This window comes from Pogona vitticeps, chromosome 2 (genome assembly GCF_051106095.1).
Source record: "Pogona vitticeps strain Pit_001003342236 chromosome 2, PviZW2.1, whole genome shotgun sequence".
Taxonomy (NCBI): Eukaryota; Metazoa; Chordata; class Lepidosauria; order Squamata; family Agamidae; genus Pogona; species Pogona vitticeps.
The window spans coordinates 95,010,590-95,030,408 of NC_135784.1; the positions used below are offsets into that span (position 1 = coordinate 95,010,590).

Below are 19,819 nucleotides of genomic sequence, written 5' to 3' on the forward strand. Positions count from 1 at the left end.
TATACACCAGCATACAAGTTGCAAGTCTTTCTCCAAAAAAAAAAAAAGATTAGCCAGTCAGAAGTTAGCTTATACAAAGAAAGATAAATCAAAGTATCTTGTTTGAACAATGCATGACAGAACAAAACAAGATTTTTCTAAAGCTATCCTCACAATAGAATGGACTCTGCATGAATCAGTTACACATGGAAGTGTAACAAAGGATTTTAGGGTAGATCTATAACTTGGATATATATCTATTATCCCCATCTTTCTGTTCCCACTGTGCAATCTTATACAGTGGTGCCTCGCATTACGACGTTAATTAGTTCCAGCGAAATCGCTGTAGAACGAAAACGTCGTAATGCAAAAATAAAAAGCCCATTGAAACGCATTGAAACCCCTTCAATGTGTTCCAGTGGGCTGGAAACTCACCGTCCAGCGAAGATCCTCCATACAGCGACCATTTTCGGTGCCTGTGCAGCGAGGAATCCATCCCCAGTGGGGAACCATTTTATTTACCTGACGGCCGTTTTGAAACTGCCGATCAGCTGTCTGAAAATCATTTTGTGAAGAATTGGTTCCCAAAGCAGGGAACCGATCATCGCAAAGTGAAAAACCCCTATTCAGACCATCGTTTTGCGATTGCAAAAGCAATCGCAAAAACATCGTCGTAATGCGGGGCAATCGTAAAGTAGGGCACGACTGTATATATATATATCTACTCAGGAATAAGTGCCACTAAACTGAATGGGGCTTAGTACCATGTAACAGTGGTTCTTAACCTTGGGTTACTCAGGTGTTTTTGAACTGCAACTCCCAGAAACCCAAGCCAGCACAGCTGGTGGTGAAGGCTTCTGGGAGTTGCAGTCTAAAAACACCTGAGTAACCCAAGGTTAAGAACTACTGCCATGTAATACTATTGCATAGAACTACAGTCTTGGAGTGGCTTAAAAATGAGTGCAATGATTTACATACTTGTCCACTCGGATCTGTTACATGGCTGGTAGATAAACTTGGCCAAAAAAGGGGGAGGATAGGTTCTTCTTGTTCCGGCTTCATAGAGGAGTTATTTGAAACATGGTAGCAGTGAATGCTAAAGGTTCAGAAAGTGGACCAAGAAAGGAACCTTCTTTTTAAAGCTTTTCTCATGATTTTCAGTGGCTGAACTAATGCCGCGTGTTCACCATCTATCTGAGTTGGTGCCTTCTTGACGGGGCTGAATGTGATGATCTGTAAGGTCCCTTCCAGCTCTGCAGTTCTAAGATTATTGTTATTAACTATTTATTTAAAAGATGCCAGGATTATGTTAAGTTCAAATGTATATGAAGCATTCTGAGTCTATCCTTTAGTTCTGAAAAAGATTTCCTGGTTTAATTGCCTTACAATAGCTAGTATGTTTAGTTAAACCATATCAGGTCCCCCTTTGGTTTTGTCTCACTGGGTAGTTATATTTATTTAGCTATTTCATTAAGATTTTCTTTAAACGTTTAGTTGAGTACTGGATGTACTATAAATAACACATGCTAACGTGGAGTTATAAATGCAAGTTAATTAGGTCATCGCATTGCTATTACATTTTTGATCTATAGACACAGGCTATTAAGGGTGTCCATTTATAATTTTACAAGCCATAAATACATTTTGCAGACATATTTTGTTAGTGGAGGGGACATAACTCAGCTGTACAGTGCATGCCTTTGCCTGCAGAAGCATTCTGGGTAACAAGGCTGGAAAACATATATGGGCTGGAGACACTGAGGAGCTGCTGTTATTCAGAGGACGCAGTTCTGGCTGGCAGATCTGCGGTGTGATTCAGTATGAGGTGCTTTCATTTCCCCTGGGCTGTCCTGTAGTGCTTGTAGTCTGATACATCCTAAAGGTTCTCAGTTGGAAAAGGGTGACCTAGATCATTTTTCCCCTGAGGATCAAGCTAGAAGGGATGAGGGAGTGGCAATATTACAATCTGTTGAGCTCCGGATGTGTTTTTTCCCATGATGTGTGTGTGTGTGTGTGTGTGTGAGAGAGAGAGAGTGTACACGTGCGCATGTGCACAGTGATGTGCATTTGGATTATTTTTTTGAACCACAAAAAAAAAAAAAACAACCCCACATTTTTCCTTTCTGGGGATTCCACCTGCAGACACGGACCTTACAAACACCTAAATTGAGTTTACCTGGACAAATGTAGCTGTTTTGCACATGCCTAGGATAGGCTTAACATTCTCTTTGAAAAGGAAGCTTCCCAGCCAACAATTGGTTTCTTCTCAAACAGAAAGTTAGGGCTATCCAAGGCAAGAAGCCGGGCATGAAACCTGCCAGCTCAGCAGCAAGTGGATTCCTAGAGAGGAGAATTCTGGGATTGATCGTCCAAAGCAAATCTGAAACACACAGTTCCCACCAAGAATTAGCCCTTGGCAGCTGCTTTGAAAATCAGGGAAATGGTGCTGAAGAAGAGGTATTCAGCACTTTCTTGTCTGCCCTTTTGCCCATAAATTATTCTCTCAGCAGCTGAAATTGGCTCCATATGAGCTACTAGCTATGAACTATGTTCCCTTGCAGAGCAAATAGTGCCTAGGGTGTGTGCACTTCAGATCTAGATGTCTCAAGGATTATGTTCTCTCATTTGAGCCACCTTGAATATAAAGAATTGCTTCACGGGCCATTGAAACCATATTTTCTGGTCCCTCTCTCCCTCTTCTTCTAACTCTTTGTCCACCTCCCATAATCTTTTTTTAATCACATCAATTGATTAATTGCCTCCTGCCCCATTTCTTCCCCATAGTTATATTATTCTCTTCCATGTCCTGGTTGTTACCTCCACACTTCTTCACTGCCTGTATATTCCTGCTAGGGTGAAGCCAGTGGTGTAACTTTCAGTGGCAAATTGCTGTAAGGTAAGAAGTCAGTGTAGGCATTTCCTCTCACATATCCTGTAATAGGATAAGAAGTGCCTATGCCAACTTAGCCTACTGCAGTTCACTGCTGAAAGATACACTGCTGGTGTTGCATTGGTGAATGTAAACTAACAGGATTCCAGGCAGTGTGAATTCAGTCATTTCATAACCTGGCTTGATCATAATTAGAGAGGAGTGGTAAGTCTTGCCCCCCAGGCCAGCACTTTTTCCATGCAGGCAGAGATGAATCTGAAGGGGAGAGAGGTATCTGCTTGCTTGTAGGCAGAGGATGAAGAGAGACCCCTTGGAAATCTGCTCTTCCTCCTTCCTACTGTTGTTTTTGGAAGTTGGATTAGAGAGAAGAACTGAATAGGAGCAGTGTTCACCTTGTTAAGCTTTCGTAAAGGGTTATGCAACTGTGGTTGGATACCACTTCCAGTTAGAGTTCTAGTCCAAAAATATATATATATATATCTGGTGGTTCACAGGTTTCTCTCCATTTGGAATGAAAGTCAAGATTTGCAAAAGGCTGAATTCGGATTTGAATTCAGTCTGTACCCACAAGTGCCCTTCTCTCATATTTCTGCAAAATTGTGTCATATAGAGATGGTTCTGAGTATGCTTGCTTCCTGCATAGAAATTATCTTCATGAATCTGTGAAAGTAATATGTGAAGCAATACATAGCCACCTTAAAGGGGATTCCAATGCCCACTAACTCTCTCTTCCTATGAAGAGGGACTGTGTACACATCCGAGAGAAGAGACACCCACATGGCTGTACTTTTTCTCTCTCTCCCTGCTTCTTTCAGTTGTTTCATGCTAGGAAGCTTATAAATATTAAAGATTTTCATGAAGAGGAATCACAACAAAAACACCACAAAAAGAGTCTTAAAGGCTAAAAAGTTTTATTTGGCATAAGTTTATGTAACCTGCTTCCTCAGACACTGATTTGAGTTACCATCCATGAAAGTTCATGCCAAATAAAACATGTTACCCTAAAGCATCACAAGATCCCTGGTTGTGTTTACTGCAGGAGATTAGCACAGCTACATACTTGGAAATTTCCATGTTGAAAATTCAACTTACATTTTCTTAAAAACATGTGAGATCATGGCATACACAATTGCTCACCTCTCTCTCTTTTTAGAAAGAGAGGACATTAAACAGATGGCAAATCCCAGTTGAATTCATAGACATAGCAGTTGTCCCAGACTCATCTATTTACTTCTAAAATAGGACCAGTGGAAGGAGCACAACCTGTAGCGATGCATTCCAACCCCCATAGGAGACAGACCTGCTGCACAGGAATGATATTTTTGTGACTCCTAGATTAATTTATTGGTTTCTTCCTTACCGTTTCATCTTCTGCTACATGCTGCCCTCCAAATGTTGATGGGCTGTAACTTCCATCAGCCCTAGCCACTGACAACATAGCTTGTGGTGAAGTATGCTGGGAGTTGATGTCTAGCAACACCTGGAGGGCTCCACTTTGCTCTAAAGCAGTGATTTCCAATCTTGGGTGCCCAGATGTTCTTGAACTAAAGCTCCTAGAAGCCTTACTCACTAGGTGTACTGGCCAGGATTTCTGGGAATTGTAGTCCAAGAATATCTAGGGACCCAAGGTTGAGAACCATTGCTCTACAGAGCTAACATGAGACTCAGCAGGAATATATGATGACACCTTTCTTTGTTTGAAATAAAGGATAGCAGTGTGGCCCAAACAAATTAAAATACAAATGCAAAAATAGGTGATACCTTTATAGACCACTAAAAAAATCATCATATAGTACACAAGCTTTCATGAATAAAAAACACAATTTCATCAGGTTTGTACCACTGTGAAGAACTTAAAGTCCAAAAGTCCATGTCAAAATGGATTTTGCCAGGAAAGTTACTCTTAGATGTAAAATCCCAAAGTATTTGGCAAGATGGAATTCGCCAGGCACGTCTCGCTTAGATGTAAGTCAGGGAATATATGGTTGCTGTTTTATCGTTGCAGCTGAGGAAGTTGTGGATTGAGTATAAAAACCCAATTCTCCAAACAAAGAAACACCTTTCTTTGATGTTACTCTTCTGGGTTTCTAAAATGAAGTATTTAAACCTCCAAGCTGATTATTGTCTCACACAGAGAGCTGCAAACCATGAAGGGAACAATGGTATAGCTCATTGCTTTGGACTGTTTTGCTTTACTAGGTTTTGCAGGTACTCCAGGGTACCTGTCCCCAGAAGTGCTCCGAAAGGACCCTTATGGCAAAGCTGTGGACTTGTGGGCTTGTGGTAAGTAAGGTTACATTTCTAAACTACATCCAAAGTCTTGCCCAACTGAGAACTTGTATGGATTTATTTATTTATTTATTTAACTGACATGCCGCCCACTCTACCCAAAGCTCTCTGGGCAGCTTACAACAATTAAAATACAGTAAAAAAGATAAAACAATTAAAATACAATTAAAATATATACTTTAAAAATTGCCATCAGGACCTACAATTGATATTATTTCAATTAAAAGCCTTCTGGAAAAGGAAGGTTTTGACCTGGTGCCGAAACGTGATCAGCATCAGTGCCAGACAAATCTCCCTCGGGAGGTCATTCCATAATTTGGGGGCAGCTGCCAAAAAGGCCCTTTCTCTACAAGCCATCCCTCTCACTTCCTTGAGGGACGGCTCTTTCAAAAGGGCCCCCTGGCTAGATCTTAAGTGCCGGGTAGGCTCATATGGAAGGAGGCGGTCCTTCAGGTATCTAGGGACCAAGCCGTTTAGGGCTTTATATGTCAAAACAAGCACTTTGAGTTGGACCCGGGCAGCAACTGGTAGCCAATGTGTCCCCTAGTGGCCCCACCACTCACCAGCCACGTAGCTCTATTCTGGACCAATTGCATTTGCCGGGCCATCTTCAAAGGCAGCCCCACGTAGAGCACATTGCAGTAATCTATATGAGATGCTACCAGTGCGTGTGTAACTGTCATGAGACTCCGCTCATCCAGGTAGGGCTGTAGCTGGTATAATTTCCGCAGCTGAAGGAAGGCGCCCTGGCTACTGAGTCCACCTGGGCTTTCAAAGTTAAACTGCAGTCCAGGAGCACCCCCAGGATGTGGACTCTGTCCCTTAGGGGGGGTGTAACCCCATTCAGGGCAGGGAAATGGCCCTCCAGCCTGTCCAGTGAAGCACCCACTAACAGCACTTCTGTCTTGTCTGGATTGAGTTTCAATTTATTAACCCTCATCCAGTCTGTTAACAGGTCCAGACATGAGTTTAGCACAGAAACCGCCTCACCTGGATTGGTGGAAAATGAGAGGTAGAGCTGAGTGTCATCAGCACAAACCTCCTGATGACCTCTCCCAGCGGCTCCATGTAGATGTTAAACAGCATGGGAGACAGTATTGAGCCCTGAGGATCTCCATGACAGGAATGCCATGGGGCAGAGCAACTGTCCCCCAGCACCACCCTCTGGACACGGCCGGCCAGGAAGGAGTGGAACCACCGTAAAGTGGTGCCCCCAACTCCCAACCCAGCCAGCCTATCCAGAAGGACACCATGGTCGATGGTGTCAAAAACCAGTGAGAGGTCCAGGAGTATCAACAGGGTCACACTCCCCCTGTCTCTCTCCCGGCAAAGGTCATCGTACAGGGCGACAAAGGCAGTCTCCGTACGAAAACCCCATGTGATTGATTACAGGGCCACTTTTTCTATTTGCATATCAAAATAATTTGGATATCCTACAGCAAAATTCCACCCCTCTATCCAGTGGGAGAAACAATCATTAGATGAATAAGCTTTGAGCTGCCAAAAAACCTTTATGGATTTATGGACTAAGAATTCAATTAGTGTTCATCATAACTTTGAGAATTACAAACAAGAGCAGTTGGGAGATTAAAAATTGTGTTTCTGAGTGTTTGTTACTTTGAGAGTCCATTATATTCTCCATTACTATTGCATCAAAGGGCCTCTCATTCATTAATCTATTTATCCTTCTCATTCTTTTGAGACTCAGAAAACTACGCTCATCATTATTGTACAAATGAAAAAAAGAAGCTTAATTCAGCCAACTCAGCTGGTACAGCTCAGCTAATGACTTAGGGCAGAACAGAATCTGAATGCAGATGTCTTGGATTAAAATATATGAATCAATGCCATTTCCAAAAGGCATGCTGTTCTTCTGTAGGAGAAGTGTGCGAGTTTGGCAGGTCTGGGGACCAATTTTCTATCCCAGGGGCATTACAGGGACAGAACAACTGTCTATTATTTTCTTGAAATAATAAAGGACAGGTGAAATGCCAGATGATTGGATGATGCCAAAATTATTCCTGCCTTCAGAAAGGGTGAAATGAAACAACCTGGAAACTGCAGATTAGTCAGTCTGACATTACTCTCAAGACAAGTTCTGGAGCAGATTATAAAGCAGTCACTCTGCAAGCACATTGAAAACTATGCAGCAATACTAGAAGCCAACACAGATTTTTCAAAAACAAAATCCTGCTGTATTAAACTTATATCTTTTTTTTTTTTTGGGTAAGGTAACTTCCCTGGTAGACAGTGGGAATGCTGTAGACATAGTATATCCTGACTTCAGAAAAGTTTTTGACAAAGGGCCTCTTGATATTCTGATTAGCAGGCTAACTAGGTGTGGGCTGGATAGAACAATTATCAGGTGGATACATAGTTAGATACAGAATTGTGCTTATCAATTTACAGAAAGTGCTTATCAATGGCTCATTTTCAAACTGGGAGGAGATACTGCTCAGTGCTTAAGATAATCAGAGGAGGCCCTGTTCTTGATCCCATTGCCAGTCTAGGCACAGTTGATGGAGGCACACAGGTCCTGAGGTGGCCCCAATCCCCAGTCCCCAGAACTGCCAGCCCATGCACGGGGCTCTGAGCATCACTGGGGTCCTTCAGTGGTAGCATGTCAATCCTGGCGAGAGCCTGGCCAGTCCTTCCCCTCCTCCCTGAGCAGCCGACCACTCATCAACTGAGCAGGGAGACTCCCTGTTCCACTTCCACTTTGTGGTTAGCTGTGTGGGGTGGTGGGGAAGGGCCAGCCGGGCTTCTGCCAGGATTGGCACACCGCCACCGCTGAAGGACCCCAGTGCCACACAGAGCCCAGTGAGTGGGCCATCAGTTCTGGAAATTGAACCCTGAGAGACAAATATAAAGTGCCTGACTCTAATGATGGCTGTTCTGTACATGGGCAATTCTTGCTCTCTCCTATTCATATTGTCTGGTCATCATTGCCAGGAAATTTCTGGGTTCAGTGAATGCTCAGATGCCAAGCAGAGGGTGGAATTATTGTCACTTGATTTAGCCAGCATTTCAGCTGTCACATTTATGTAGCCAGAGCAGGACAGCTCTGCACTGACATCCAGTTCCATTCAGGGATGGGATGAACTCATCATTAGGGTGGTGTTGTTGCTATCCAGTAATGCCTGGTTCAGCTCAGCTTTGCTTCACGCAATGGGCTTGTGTGCTGTAAGTCGCCATGCGTCGAAGCTGAATGGGGCTAAGATCACTCCAAGATTCCCTCTGTTGTTGCAATGGATGCCACAGATAGTAATTGAGAGAGAATATGGTACCACGGCATATGTGCTGATGTCGGAGGTTCTCTGAGTATTACCAGTCGTTACGAGAAACCTAGCAGTGCATACATATCTGGCTGTCCCACCGACTCTTTATGGCTTTGCCAGTTCTTTAGACCACATGTTTATTCAGCTGGTACTACAATAGTAGGATTCCCCCAGGGAGTTTCTTCCATGTTCAGGAAGATCAGTGTCTCCTTCAGCCAGTGCTAACATTTCAGGCTCAGTAATAAAGAGCTCCTTCTTAGGTCAGTGCCCTTGATGCCTTTGGACACGAAACAGCCTTTTCATACCATGTTAGCGCAAGACTAGATTTGCAGTAAGGTGTCTAGCTTCCCACTAATCACTCTCAGTGGTGAGTCTCCCTGACAGCAGAGGCCTGTTCTGATCATCTGAGTCAGTGAACTAACCCTGTTACTGCTGGTGCTTGGATAAACCTTGTATAACAACGCTGAGCTCTCACTTTCGCCACAGGAGTCATTCTCTATATTCTGCTGGTTGGCTATCCTCCTTTCTGGGATGAAGATCAACATCGACTCTACCAGCAGATCAAAGCTGGAGCCTATGATGTAAGTTGACTCTCTTCTTTCCCCTCCCATCATTTTTCTGATTGGGTCTCTCTCTCTCTCTCTCTCTCTCTCTCTCTCTCTGCTTTGTATGAATTTGAAGTGTAACTTTGAACTTGTGTGGAGCTGCAGTTAAGATATTAGGCTAGGAGAAAGAGCCAGATTCAAACTCTGATTCAGCTGTAACTTTCCTCTGGGCCAGCCTTTAACCTAGAGCCAGCTTGTGCCTTTTCAACTGACCTACCTTGCAGGCTTGTTAGGATAAAATGAGATGAGAGAGAACCTCACCTCCCAAATTAAACTGGCCACCTCTCGCCTCCCTTTTCAGGAACAATTAAAAACATTTTTGTTCAACAGGCTTTTAATACCTAATATCAAAATCAGCATAGCTAGTTGCCTTATGCTTGCTGCCAGTATATTTTAATGTATTTTTTAAAAATGTGTTTATATTTTTAAATCTGATTTGATATTATGTTTCTAATATCTCAGTATTTCATATTGTTTTAATGCTTCTTGTACATCATTTTAGCTCCTGTCTTTTTTATACCTCATGAGCCTCTTTTAGTCCTGTCAATAGGAGAAAGAGAGCATAGAAGTGCAGTAAACAAACAAATTAACAAACAAATAAACTGCTTCACTGAGCTGAAAATGGAGTTGGTTTCTCTCCTGGCTGTGAACATGGAGCCTGACAACTCATCTACCTTTCTGTCTGAAAACCTCTCTTCTAAAGTTTCTCCATGTCTCTGCCTCTTCCTCATTAACATAAAATCCATGCTCTTGCTCCATGAGCAAAAGTAATTTAGCATAACAGTAAACACTACAGAGCAAGTCATTGATGATTATACATAATTCCAAAGAAAATAACTGAGGTGTTGAGTGTCTTGAGATAAATGTCAAATTTGGTCCCTCTGATAAAAGTAGGTAGGTAAAAGAATGTTTCTGAAGTGGTAGGAAGGAAAAGAATCAGTTGATTAAATCTCATCCTGACAGGCCAGACCCTCATCCTCCTGAGTCCCTGACTCACCCTGGCTTGTAGAAGCTAAAATGAATTTTGTGGTTTCCTATAACTACATTCTCTGTGTATGCTTATGAATATCCCATAACTTACCATGTCTTAGCAGGCAGGAGGTTTTTCTTTTAGGGGCACAACTATTCCCCAACAAAAAATAAAGACCTTATGAACAAAAGAGAGAAGAAGATTATCCGGAGTTCACTAAGAGAACCCAAAACAAATATCATGTTTCCCCCAAAATAAGACAGGGTCCTATATTAATTTTTGCTCCAAAAACACATTAGGGCTTATTTTCAGGGGATGTTTTATTTTTTCATGTACAACAATCTACATTTATTCAAATACAGTCATGTCGTCTTCTTGTGGTTGCTGCACCATGGTGGAGGACGGGGTTTCACTTAACTGGGGCTCATTTTTGGGGTAGGGCTTATATTATGAGCATCCTGAAAAATTATACTAGGGCTTATTTTTGGGGACACAGGGTATCTTCAGATTTTGAGAAAAGAGAATATTGTTTGTTTGGACCATTATTAGTGGGGCTTCTAGCTCTCACACTTAGCAATACTCTATACTAGCAGAAAAATGGCAATTTCAACTTTGGCCTTGGGAAACTGAAAGATAAGAAGCCATACTATTTGCATTCCTATATCTTAATCCCATACAAAAGCCTCCATCTCTTAACAGATTCCTTCCCAGAGAGAGATACCTTCAATCATTAAAAGGTAAAGGTAAATGTTCCCCTTGACATTTAGTCCAGTCATGTCCAACTCTAGGGAGCGGTGCTCATCCCCGTTTCCAAGTCATAGAGCCAGCGTTTTGTCCGAAGACAGTTTCCGTGGTCATGTGGCTAGCACGACTAGACACAGAACGCCGTTACCTTCCCACTGAGGTGGTACCTATTTATCTACTTGCATTTTTACATGCTTTCGAACTGCTAGGTTGGCAGGAGCTGGGACAAGCAACGGGAGCTCACTCCGTTGTGTGGATTTGATCTTACAACTGCTGGTCTTTGACCTTACAGCACAGAGGTTTCTGTGGTTTAACCCAGAGCGCCACCACGTCCCTAGTAGATCATTACCAGGTGTGAAACGCAACCCAACACCACTGTCCCTTTATCTTAGAGTCCTGCATGGATGTTTTGCCATGTAGTCTTTGTATTCTCACTCTCATTTCTGAAGAAATGGACATATTCCAGAAGAGCTCACATTAAATATAGCAGGTAGTCTTTAAGGTGCCACAATGTCTTGCTCTTCTTTTTTGCCTTTGTTTTATTTTATGTTTCTTGTTGATATGCCTGCACAGACTAATATGGCTGCCACTTTGAAAACTTCTCAGAACTGAAAATGTTCATTTTTATGACTAAATCTCTGGAATCCCACATGCCCCTGTAGGATTTTCCATCTCTTTTCCTTCTTCATTCCATATAATAGGTTTCTCCCCTATTTTATCTACCAGTTGCTGGCTCCTCCATATTTCTTTCACTTGTAAGACTCTAATTTTTTTTAAAAAATAGTAATCTTAGAACTGTAGGTATGGAAGGGACCCGACCCTATGAACCATTGAATCTAGTCCCTGTCAAGGAGGTACAGTGGAGAATCGAACTCTCAACCCCTGACTTGACTGAGCTATGAAAGAAACCTGGGTTTGGGTGTGGGGAGCAGTGGGAGAAACAATTTTTGTAAAAAAAAAATGCCAGCGCTCAGCATCTTTTAAAAAAATGTTTTATTTCTTATCAGCACTAGAGTAAAACAACTGAGCACTTTTTTTAAAAAAAAAGCCAAATCTCATAGAGGATGCAAAAAGTGTTTCTGGTTGCTTTGTATGAGAAGATGTGTTTTCTTCCTCTTGCAGTTTCCTTCCCCTGAGTGGGACACTGTCACTCCTGAAGCAAAAGACCTCATCAATAAAATGTTGACAATCAACCCATCCAAACGTATCACAGCAGCAGAGGCTCTGAAGCACCCCTGGATATCAGTAAGTGCAATGTTCCATTCCTGGGAACTGCCCAGATTTAGAGGATTGTCCCTGGAATTTTAACAATCTTTGTTCTTTTCAGGGCAGTTCATTGCGTTTGGAGGGTGGGGGAATAACATTAGCACATGGAGCCAGGCTGAGAATTAGTGTGAAGGACATACTTTTTTGCCTGTTCAGTAACAGGCATTTCTGAATATGGAGTACATACCATAAGTACAAGTGTTTATGGCTTATGCTGATCATAAAGTAGCAGATTATTCATTAAAAAGGACCCTTACCTAAGCTATTGTTCATGTTATCTGTAGCAGCCCTGTCACAACAGACTCCTAGCAAGACAACTGGTTTAAGAAATGTGCACAGCATTGAATGTATTTAAATGAACTATGTTTTTCCTCTTATCAAGACCCTTGCAGTGTAAAGTTCAGCATACACAGACACTCAGATTGGATTTCTTTAACCTGGGACTAATAAGGCTCGCAATATCAGCCATTCCATTCTGAAGAAAGTCCTGAGTTGTGTTTTTGCTGTTCCCGTAGCTAGTATTGTATTTCACTTCAGTACCCAGAATGCTACAGAAGTCTTTGGCAGGTCTTCCTGATAACAGAAGTGTCCATCCATTCAAAATCAGGGAGTCTGGGGAAACAACGATGCCTGAGGCTCAGCTGCTTATGTATACTATAAAAGCAAAATCTTATTCTGAAGAAATGTTGGCTCAGCTTCCATCCCTCTTTTCTGCTCAGGTGTGGTAGCCATGATTGCACAGATGGTCAGAACACACTTTTGTCTTGCAGGGTATAGCACATGGACCCACAACAATTGCTTCCTTAGGAGCACAAGATTTATATTTGGGACCTGGCCTTGAATGATCCTAGAAAAAGAATGTAGCCAAAGCCATTAGTGCATAAGAGAATCAGCTAAGGGAGTTTAGCTAAGCTGCTAATGAGCCATCTCCAGCCTCTCTGGTATAGGAGAACAAAGAAAGAATGAGCAAGCAAGCAGGAGAACTGGTTTCCACAACCTGTTAAAGTTTAATTTGCTGCTGCTCAGAGAGTTCAAACACAAGATTGCAGGACTATACTTAATGTATGAGAGCACATTTAAGATATAAGAAGAATGGCACAGAATTCAGGCGTATGTGTCTAGAAATAAACAAACTGTCCTGCAAATGTTATTTACACTTCTTTATAACAAGATGAGGCAGTAAGAAGCTGAAAGTCATCTGGTTTCCCTTCCTACATTGAAGCTGTTTTCTCAATAGCCAATAGATTTGACTTATTTAAGGCAGTTGCAGTGTTATGATTTGAAAGCGTATGATGATCAAGGTTTATTATACCATTAAGTGCAAACAAACCTAGGATAGCAGTTGGTTAAGACAAGTCCAGATGGCTGATATGTTCACCAATCTCTTCCATTTCTGAGCAGACTTCCTTTCTGTCTTCCAGCACCGTTCCACTGTGGCTTCTTGTATGCACAGACAGGAGACTGTGGATTGCTTGAAGAAGTTCAATGCCAGAAGGAAGCTAAAGGTAACCCATGTCCTTTATTTGACTCTTCCAGGAGGCGGGATTTTTTTTCCATTGCTTTGTCTTCCATTTTCCTTTCTGCCTGTTCACGGAGGCTTAGGTTGAGTGTTCAACACAATGGCTGAAATCCAGTAGTAAGTTGCAATTAGAGTAGGCCTTTGGATCACTGGAACGGAAACATATGGAGGAGCTGACTCACCGCATCCTCACTGATTCAGTGGACCCACTCTAGTTGTGACTTACTACTGGATTTCAGTCACATTTATGGATTTAATATTTATGTATTTATTTTAAACAAAAATTTTACCCTGCCTTTTTCCTTAAAAGGCCCAAGTTCTGCTTACATTATTAAAAGACAATGTTTAAAAGCTAAAAACAGTATGGATACGAATATTTAAAACCAATAAAAATCACACTCAAAATAGTGAACAAAATCAATACCAAAGTACATCCAAAGTAGCAAGTCACAACACTCCACTTAAAACCCTCTCTCAGGCAGGCAGGCACTAAGGGAAAGCCTGTCTGAAGAGAAAGGTCTTCATATGGTTCTGGAAGGATAGTAAAGATGGGGCCATCCTGAGCTCATTTGCGCTTCAGAATCAGGGTGCAGCGACAGAGAAGGCCCTCTCCCAGGTCCCCTCCCCAAATGCAACTGTGAAGGTGGTGGGACCAAGAAAAAAGTCTCCCCTGATGACCTGAACACCTGAGTGAGGTATAATACTGTTTATACTAGGGAAGGAAATGCCTCTTTAGATGTCTGTAAGTCTCTGAAATTTGAACAATGAATGCCAGCACATACTGGAGTGTGATGACATCCCTCCCTATTTTTTTCTTGTGTAGATAAATTTGTAGAGCCAACAATCCATTTCAGGTTCACTTGGGCAATTCTAGGACAACAAATAAATCATCTCCGGTACAGGCAAAAACAGTTCGAAACTTAAGATACGGTCACTTGGGAAAAGTCAATTCAATTAAGCTCTAGCAGAGAAGAAAAGTCTAATAATGGCAGTTAGAACAAGCCCTTTAATTAAAATCCCAGGATACATCATCTTTATCCTACATGTGAAAGCCGAATTCCTACATGTGCCTCCATGGATGTCAGTGAAACTTACTTTGGAAATGAATTTAGAATGTCTAACATTTGGACTAAATTCCCAGCTTTCACATTACTGTTCATCCAGCTCCGTGATGCTGGTGGTGGAAATTTGTAAGATGGCTGTCTCTGCTCATTAACTCCTGCCTCGTCTGCCTTTGCTGGGCATCGCCACATGCTTTTATTTTGCTCTTCTGGCTTTTGAGCACCCTGTAGTTTTCCAGCCTTTAGGTTGATGCCTTACAAGATTACTGAGGGAAGTAATATAGTAATCCACATTTAATGTTCATCCCACAATCTATTACTAACTTCAGATACGTTAATGTTAATGTAATCTCATTATGTGACGTCTGAATATCTCATGCAGTTGATCTAAATATTGCAAAATGCTCAGTGGAATGGAAGGAGAGAAACTTTGACTTATGAAGAGATATATCCAATTAGTCTTTTACACTCTCCCATTACATTTTATTGCAAGGTTAAATGCTATTTATTTTTTAAAACAAATTTTAGACATTCCAAGTTAAGTACAGTACGTTCTACTGACATCAGTGGAAGCACATGTAGGAATTTAGTTTATACACATCAGATTAATTTGGTGTCTTTACCCAATTGTGAAATTCCATCTTTTCTTTTTTCTTTTCTTTTCAGTACTACAAGCACATGTTTTTCTGCCAAAACATCTGTGAAGTGTTTTCTTCTTACATAAAAAGATGGGCAGTCCTGATGAGATATGGGTAGAATTAGCTGATACTAAAAAATCAGACTAGAGAGAAAAGTGACCCATAAGCAGGGTTTTGTTTTGTTTTCAAACAGTCTTGCAGATAATAGTATCTTACGACTGTAGGTGAGGCTGGAATTGTACATTACAATGCAATTTGAAGTGGATATTCTGAAGTGCTCAAAGTAATCTGATTATTCCAGCACAAGCTTTTCACACCTCAGTTTGCATATTAGCTAGCTTTCTTTTGCAATTACTCATCAGAAAATAAACATGAGCTTCTTTTTTTCAAGTATGATCATTCAGGCATGAAAGTCTGCCAGAATCACACCTCTGCAACACTAATGGATTTCCATTTCAAATGACAGGCTGCATGAAAGTATAATTTGATACTGAAGTCTTCCTGTGTGTAAAATGGATATAGAGACTGATTTTCTCTTTGACAACTCAAGTATGTTGGCCAGAATCCTGTTGGCTCTTTATGCCAGCCTAAGTCCAAAGACCCAAGCTGCAGTGGGAAACTGCTGCTAGTTAATGAGTCTCTGCTTGCATTCCTTCTTGTGCACCAGTAAGTAGTGTTACCTTACAATACGAATACAAGTGGTGATTCATTAACTGGTAGCAATTCACCGCTGCAGTTTACATAATGCAACTGCACTTGCACTGACATAAATAACTGACAGCATTCTGGCTGCTATGAGAGAGATTAAGTGTCTAGCAACAGTTGCAGTAATACTGCTAGCTGTGGCAGATTTTATAATCAGGTCCTAAATCAAGTTCATGTAATAATACATACCATGAAGCAGTCTGTCTCTGCTTCATGGTATGTAATTCCACAAATATATCAGGCTTGGGATTACATCTTGCAATCTTAGATTGTGACTAAGCTTCCGTAATACTGAACAGTAAGAAAGCACCCTTGTTTAGGGCACAAATTTGTGTATTGCTGAGGTATCAGGGCAATCTGTTTCGCTATCCATAATTTTAACAGACAGATTATTCCATTTGACACAGCAGAAAAATATTTTTAATAACTCCTATGCAGATATCAATTAGTCTGGTTCTATCAGAGCCTACTTGGTACTTTTTTGTTGGAAAAAGAAATCTCATTAGCCTTGCAAGAAAAAAAAAATCCTAGGTCTCCAACAGGTGGCTATAATAAACCCAGCTACCACCATGCAGAAACTTGCAGAGTTTAAAATCTCTAGGCTACTATCCAGTGACTTGTTTTCTGAAAACTGTCTGCTGTATCTATTAATACCATCTGCCCTCTGTTCATCATACCTCTGGATTGGTGCCAAAGATGCTTCTCTCTTGTAGCCCCAGTCAACTCTGTTTTCCATGGGGTGTCTTTCAGGGGAAGGGGATTTGGGTGGGGGAAGGTGCAGTGCTGATTCTGAACCCAGTGATGTGTTCCGGTTTTTCTCTTTTCGTCTTTTATGTCTTCTAGGGAGCCATCCTCACTACCATGCTAGCAACCCGGAATTTTTCTGGTAGGTCACATATCCAGACTAATGTTTACTTTGTTCATTGGAAGTTGACCTTAAGATGGGAAATATGATTGACAGTGGAATAGTGCTAGGTGAACCATAGCTCTGAAGAGATCACACATTAGAAAAGACTGGTTGCAGTAGGTTGTTTGCATACACAACTCTCAAAGCCACTTCCAAGTTCCTCCTGCATTATCTGCCAATGAATAAAGGACACCAAACAGAAGGGAGATATTTTTGATTCACACTCAAGCTGTTAGACTGCCCTTCAGTCTTGTACAACACACATCTCCAGTATATAAACATAGATGTGGAACTTCCATCCAGAAGTCCACAGCAAAGTGCACCCACTGAAGAGCACTGTTTACTTGCCAACGAAATTTGGAAAGTACCAACATCTGGCTGCATCAAAAACCCTGCAGAGATGGTGTTAATTATCTCAGATTCCCAGAAATCTTGACTTTTGATTTACTAATTAAAAAATCAGATATATCATGGCAGTATTTAATAAAATAACAGGCTCCCAAGTCTTTTCTAACAATCATAAGTTTCCTGGGGATAGTGTATATGTATCCAAGTGCTTTGCTGTTCCTGGTGATTAGGCAACAGAAAAGGTAGGTAGGTCACTAATAATGGATTCAGTTAAACAAATCTTACTTTCAAGATTTTACTCTAACATAGTGCAAATACTTAAGAGTTTTCAAAATGTATTTATGTGAGCAATTTTCAAACTCAGCACAGCCAGTTCCTTCTCAAAATGTAAGGGGTTTCTTCCCTGTGCAAAAGGCTTTCCAATATTTGGAGTGATTTGTTTGCCCAATGTTTATATTTAATATATTTCTCCAGATATGACTAACCTACTTGATTCTCTTAGGAAATCACACCCACTCATAAAAGAGGTGGATTTGCCATCTGAGTCTCTCTTTTAAAAAGACAGGTCACGCAAATACCAAGATGCTACTCACAGATCAGCTCCCCCTGCTGGCAGTTGGTGTGCTGCGCAGAGTCCCTTCCAAAAACACACCCCAAAATCAAGTGTATTCTGCCAGAAAAGTTAATTCCACTGAAGAGGGTGGTAGAAAATCATAATCTCCACCCTGTAATTTCCACTGGTCAGAATCCTGTTGCCCTATGTGGTCATGCAAATCTACTTTGTTAGGAGGTCATCCATTGCAGTTGTTCTCGTCTTCCAATGCAGCAAATTATGGCACATCGCTCACACTCCTGCTGCCTTAATGGGCATGAAGCCAAAGGCAAAAACCACTTGCGTGATTGCCTTGACATCTGTAATATTCCCAAAAGGACACACATGCTCCTGTATGCTATCACTCCATGTAAAAAGCACCAGTAGAAACATCAGATTTTCAGAAGATAGCAAGATTCAAAGATAGATCTGCAGTATTGGAGAATAATAACTGCAATTAAAAAAGTGTCTCTCCCACCTCAATGGGCTGCAACTATTAGTTTCTTTCGGGAAGAAACATAGAAACGACTCATCAACCATAACCATATGGTAGCTGCAGCCACTGTATAATTCTCCAGACATCAATTTGATGTGTATTATAACAATTAAACATTTTAAAAACAGCATCTAAATCTTGTCCCCACACAATCCTCTTTCATTTCACTGGACATCGGTACAGTGAAATCTTCCTAAAGGTTGTGGGCTGGAGAGAAAGCATTGCAAGGGGAAGGAATGCATGTCCCCCGCCTTTTTGTTACCTCTGACCATGTATGGACTGTGTGCTGTCTGTCATCAATTCACATCTGACTTGCAGCACTCCTAATAGGGTTTTCTAGGTATGTGAGATATTTAAAGAGTAGTTTTAGGAGTGCCCCTCCCTATGGGTTTCCATGGCCAAGCTGGGATCCAAAGAGAGGTCTCCTGAATCATAATCTTCCACTCTATCCACTACACTACATTGGTTCTCAGATATAAATTGCATGCTGAAATAATTCAACTAGTACAGCTCAGTGGGTTGGAGCACAGGGCTACAGAGTCAAGGGCCATAATTCCCCACTGTGCAACCCAGAAAGGGGGCCAGCTGAGATAACTTGGAGCATATGTGGTTGCCTTGCTATCTTTGCAGCCTTGGGCAAGCTGCGTAGTCCCAATGTGTCCCCAGAAAAGAGAATGGTAAACCAGTCCTGAGTATTTTATGTGTAGAGGAGGATCATGATAAATCAGAATAATAATAATAATCATGTGCTGTCAACTTAATTCTGACTTATGTAGGGTTTTCCAGGTAGAGAATACTTAGAAATGGTTTACCATTCCCTTCTTCTGGGGGCATCCTGAGATTGTGCAGCTTGCCCAAGGCCACACAGGCTGGCTCTACTTCACAGGAGGCACAACTGGGCAACCAAACTCCCGACCTCTGGCTCCACAGCCAGATACCTCAACCACCAAGCTATCCAGCTATTCTAAATCAGGAAAGGTGATTGATTGGTTGATTGGTTGATTATTCATTCATTCATTTCCGGATGCTGTGGCCTGGAAAGAATTTATGATATGGTTAATATTATTCATATTCATACATGTGTCATCTTAGAGAGGGGCTGACGGAAAGCTGCTTTTGTAATTTGAAAGAGCTACTCATGCATTGTTCAAGTTTAGGGTTTATTTTGCTTCTGTTAAACAACATATTTTTTTTCCTGGTCACACAATGCAGAGTCAAGACCGAGACATTTTCTGGCTAGTCGTGTAACTGCGGAACATTTCCCCGTTGACAGGAGGGTTGTGTTATTTTGTACCTTTGTTGTACCAGTGCATTCCTTACCGGGTTTGCCTGTATGCATGACCTGCCCCAGTTCTTTTCAGAACTGAAGCCAGGAAGGTGGCCCGCCATTACTTCAGCATGCACATTATTTAAAAAAAAACTTTTTTGTTGTGCCTGATACATCAATCCATTGGTATATCACCGGGGTGGGGTTGTGTGGCTGCCACCATTATATTACTGGCAAATCATTTTATTTTCACTTGTGGGAAGAT

General features: G+C 41.5%; 1 protein-coding gene across 10 annotated transcripts in view; it reads left to right on the top strand.

Annotated features, from left to right (window-relative positions):
- Positions 1–19,819, top strand: part of CAMK2A (calcium/calmodulin dependent protein kinase II alpha) — a 159,461-nt gene that overhangs the window by 113,398 nt on the left and 26,244 nt on the right. For all 10 annotated transcript variants that reach the window (XR_012083673.2, XR_013541852.1, XM_078385642.1 and 7 more), the window contains exons 8-12: positions 5,069–5,152; positions 8,923–9,017; positions 11,878–12,000; positions 13,443–13,526; positions 16,788–16,830. Coding sequence is in view for 8 of the 10 variants with exons in the window: in XM_078385642.1 (XP_078241768.1) it covers positions 5,069–5,152; positions 8,923–9,017; positions 11,878–12,000; positions 13,443–13,526; positions 16,788–16,830 (429 nt within the window). In the remaining 2 variants the exon portion in view is untranslated. The remainder of the gene's footprint in view (positions 1–5,068; positions 5,153–8,922; positions 9,018–11,877; positions 12,001–13,442; positions 13,527–16,787; positions 16,831–19,819) is intronic.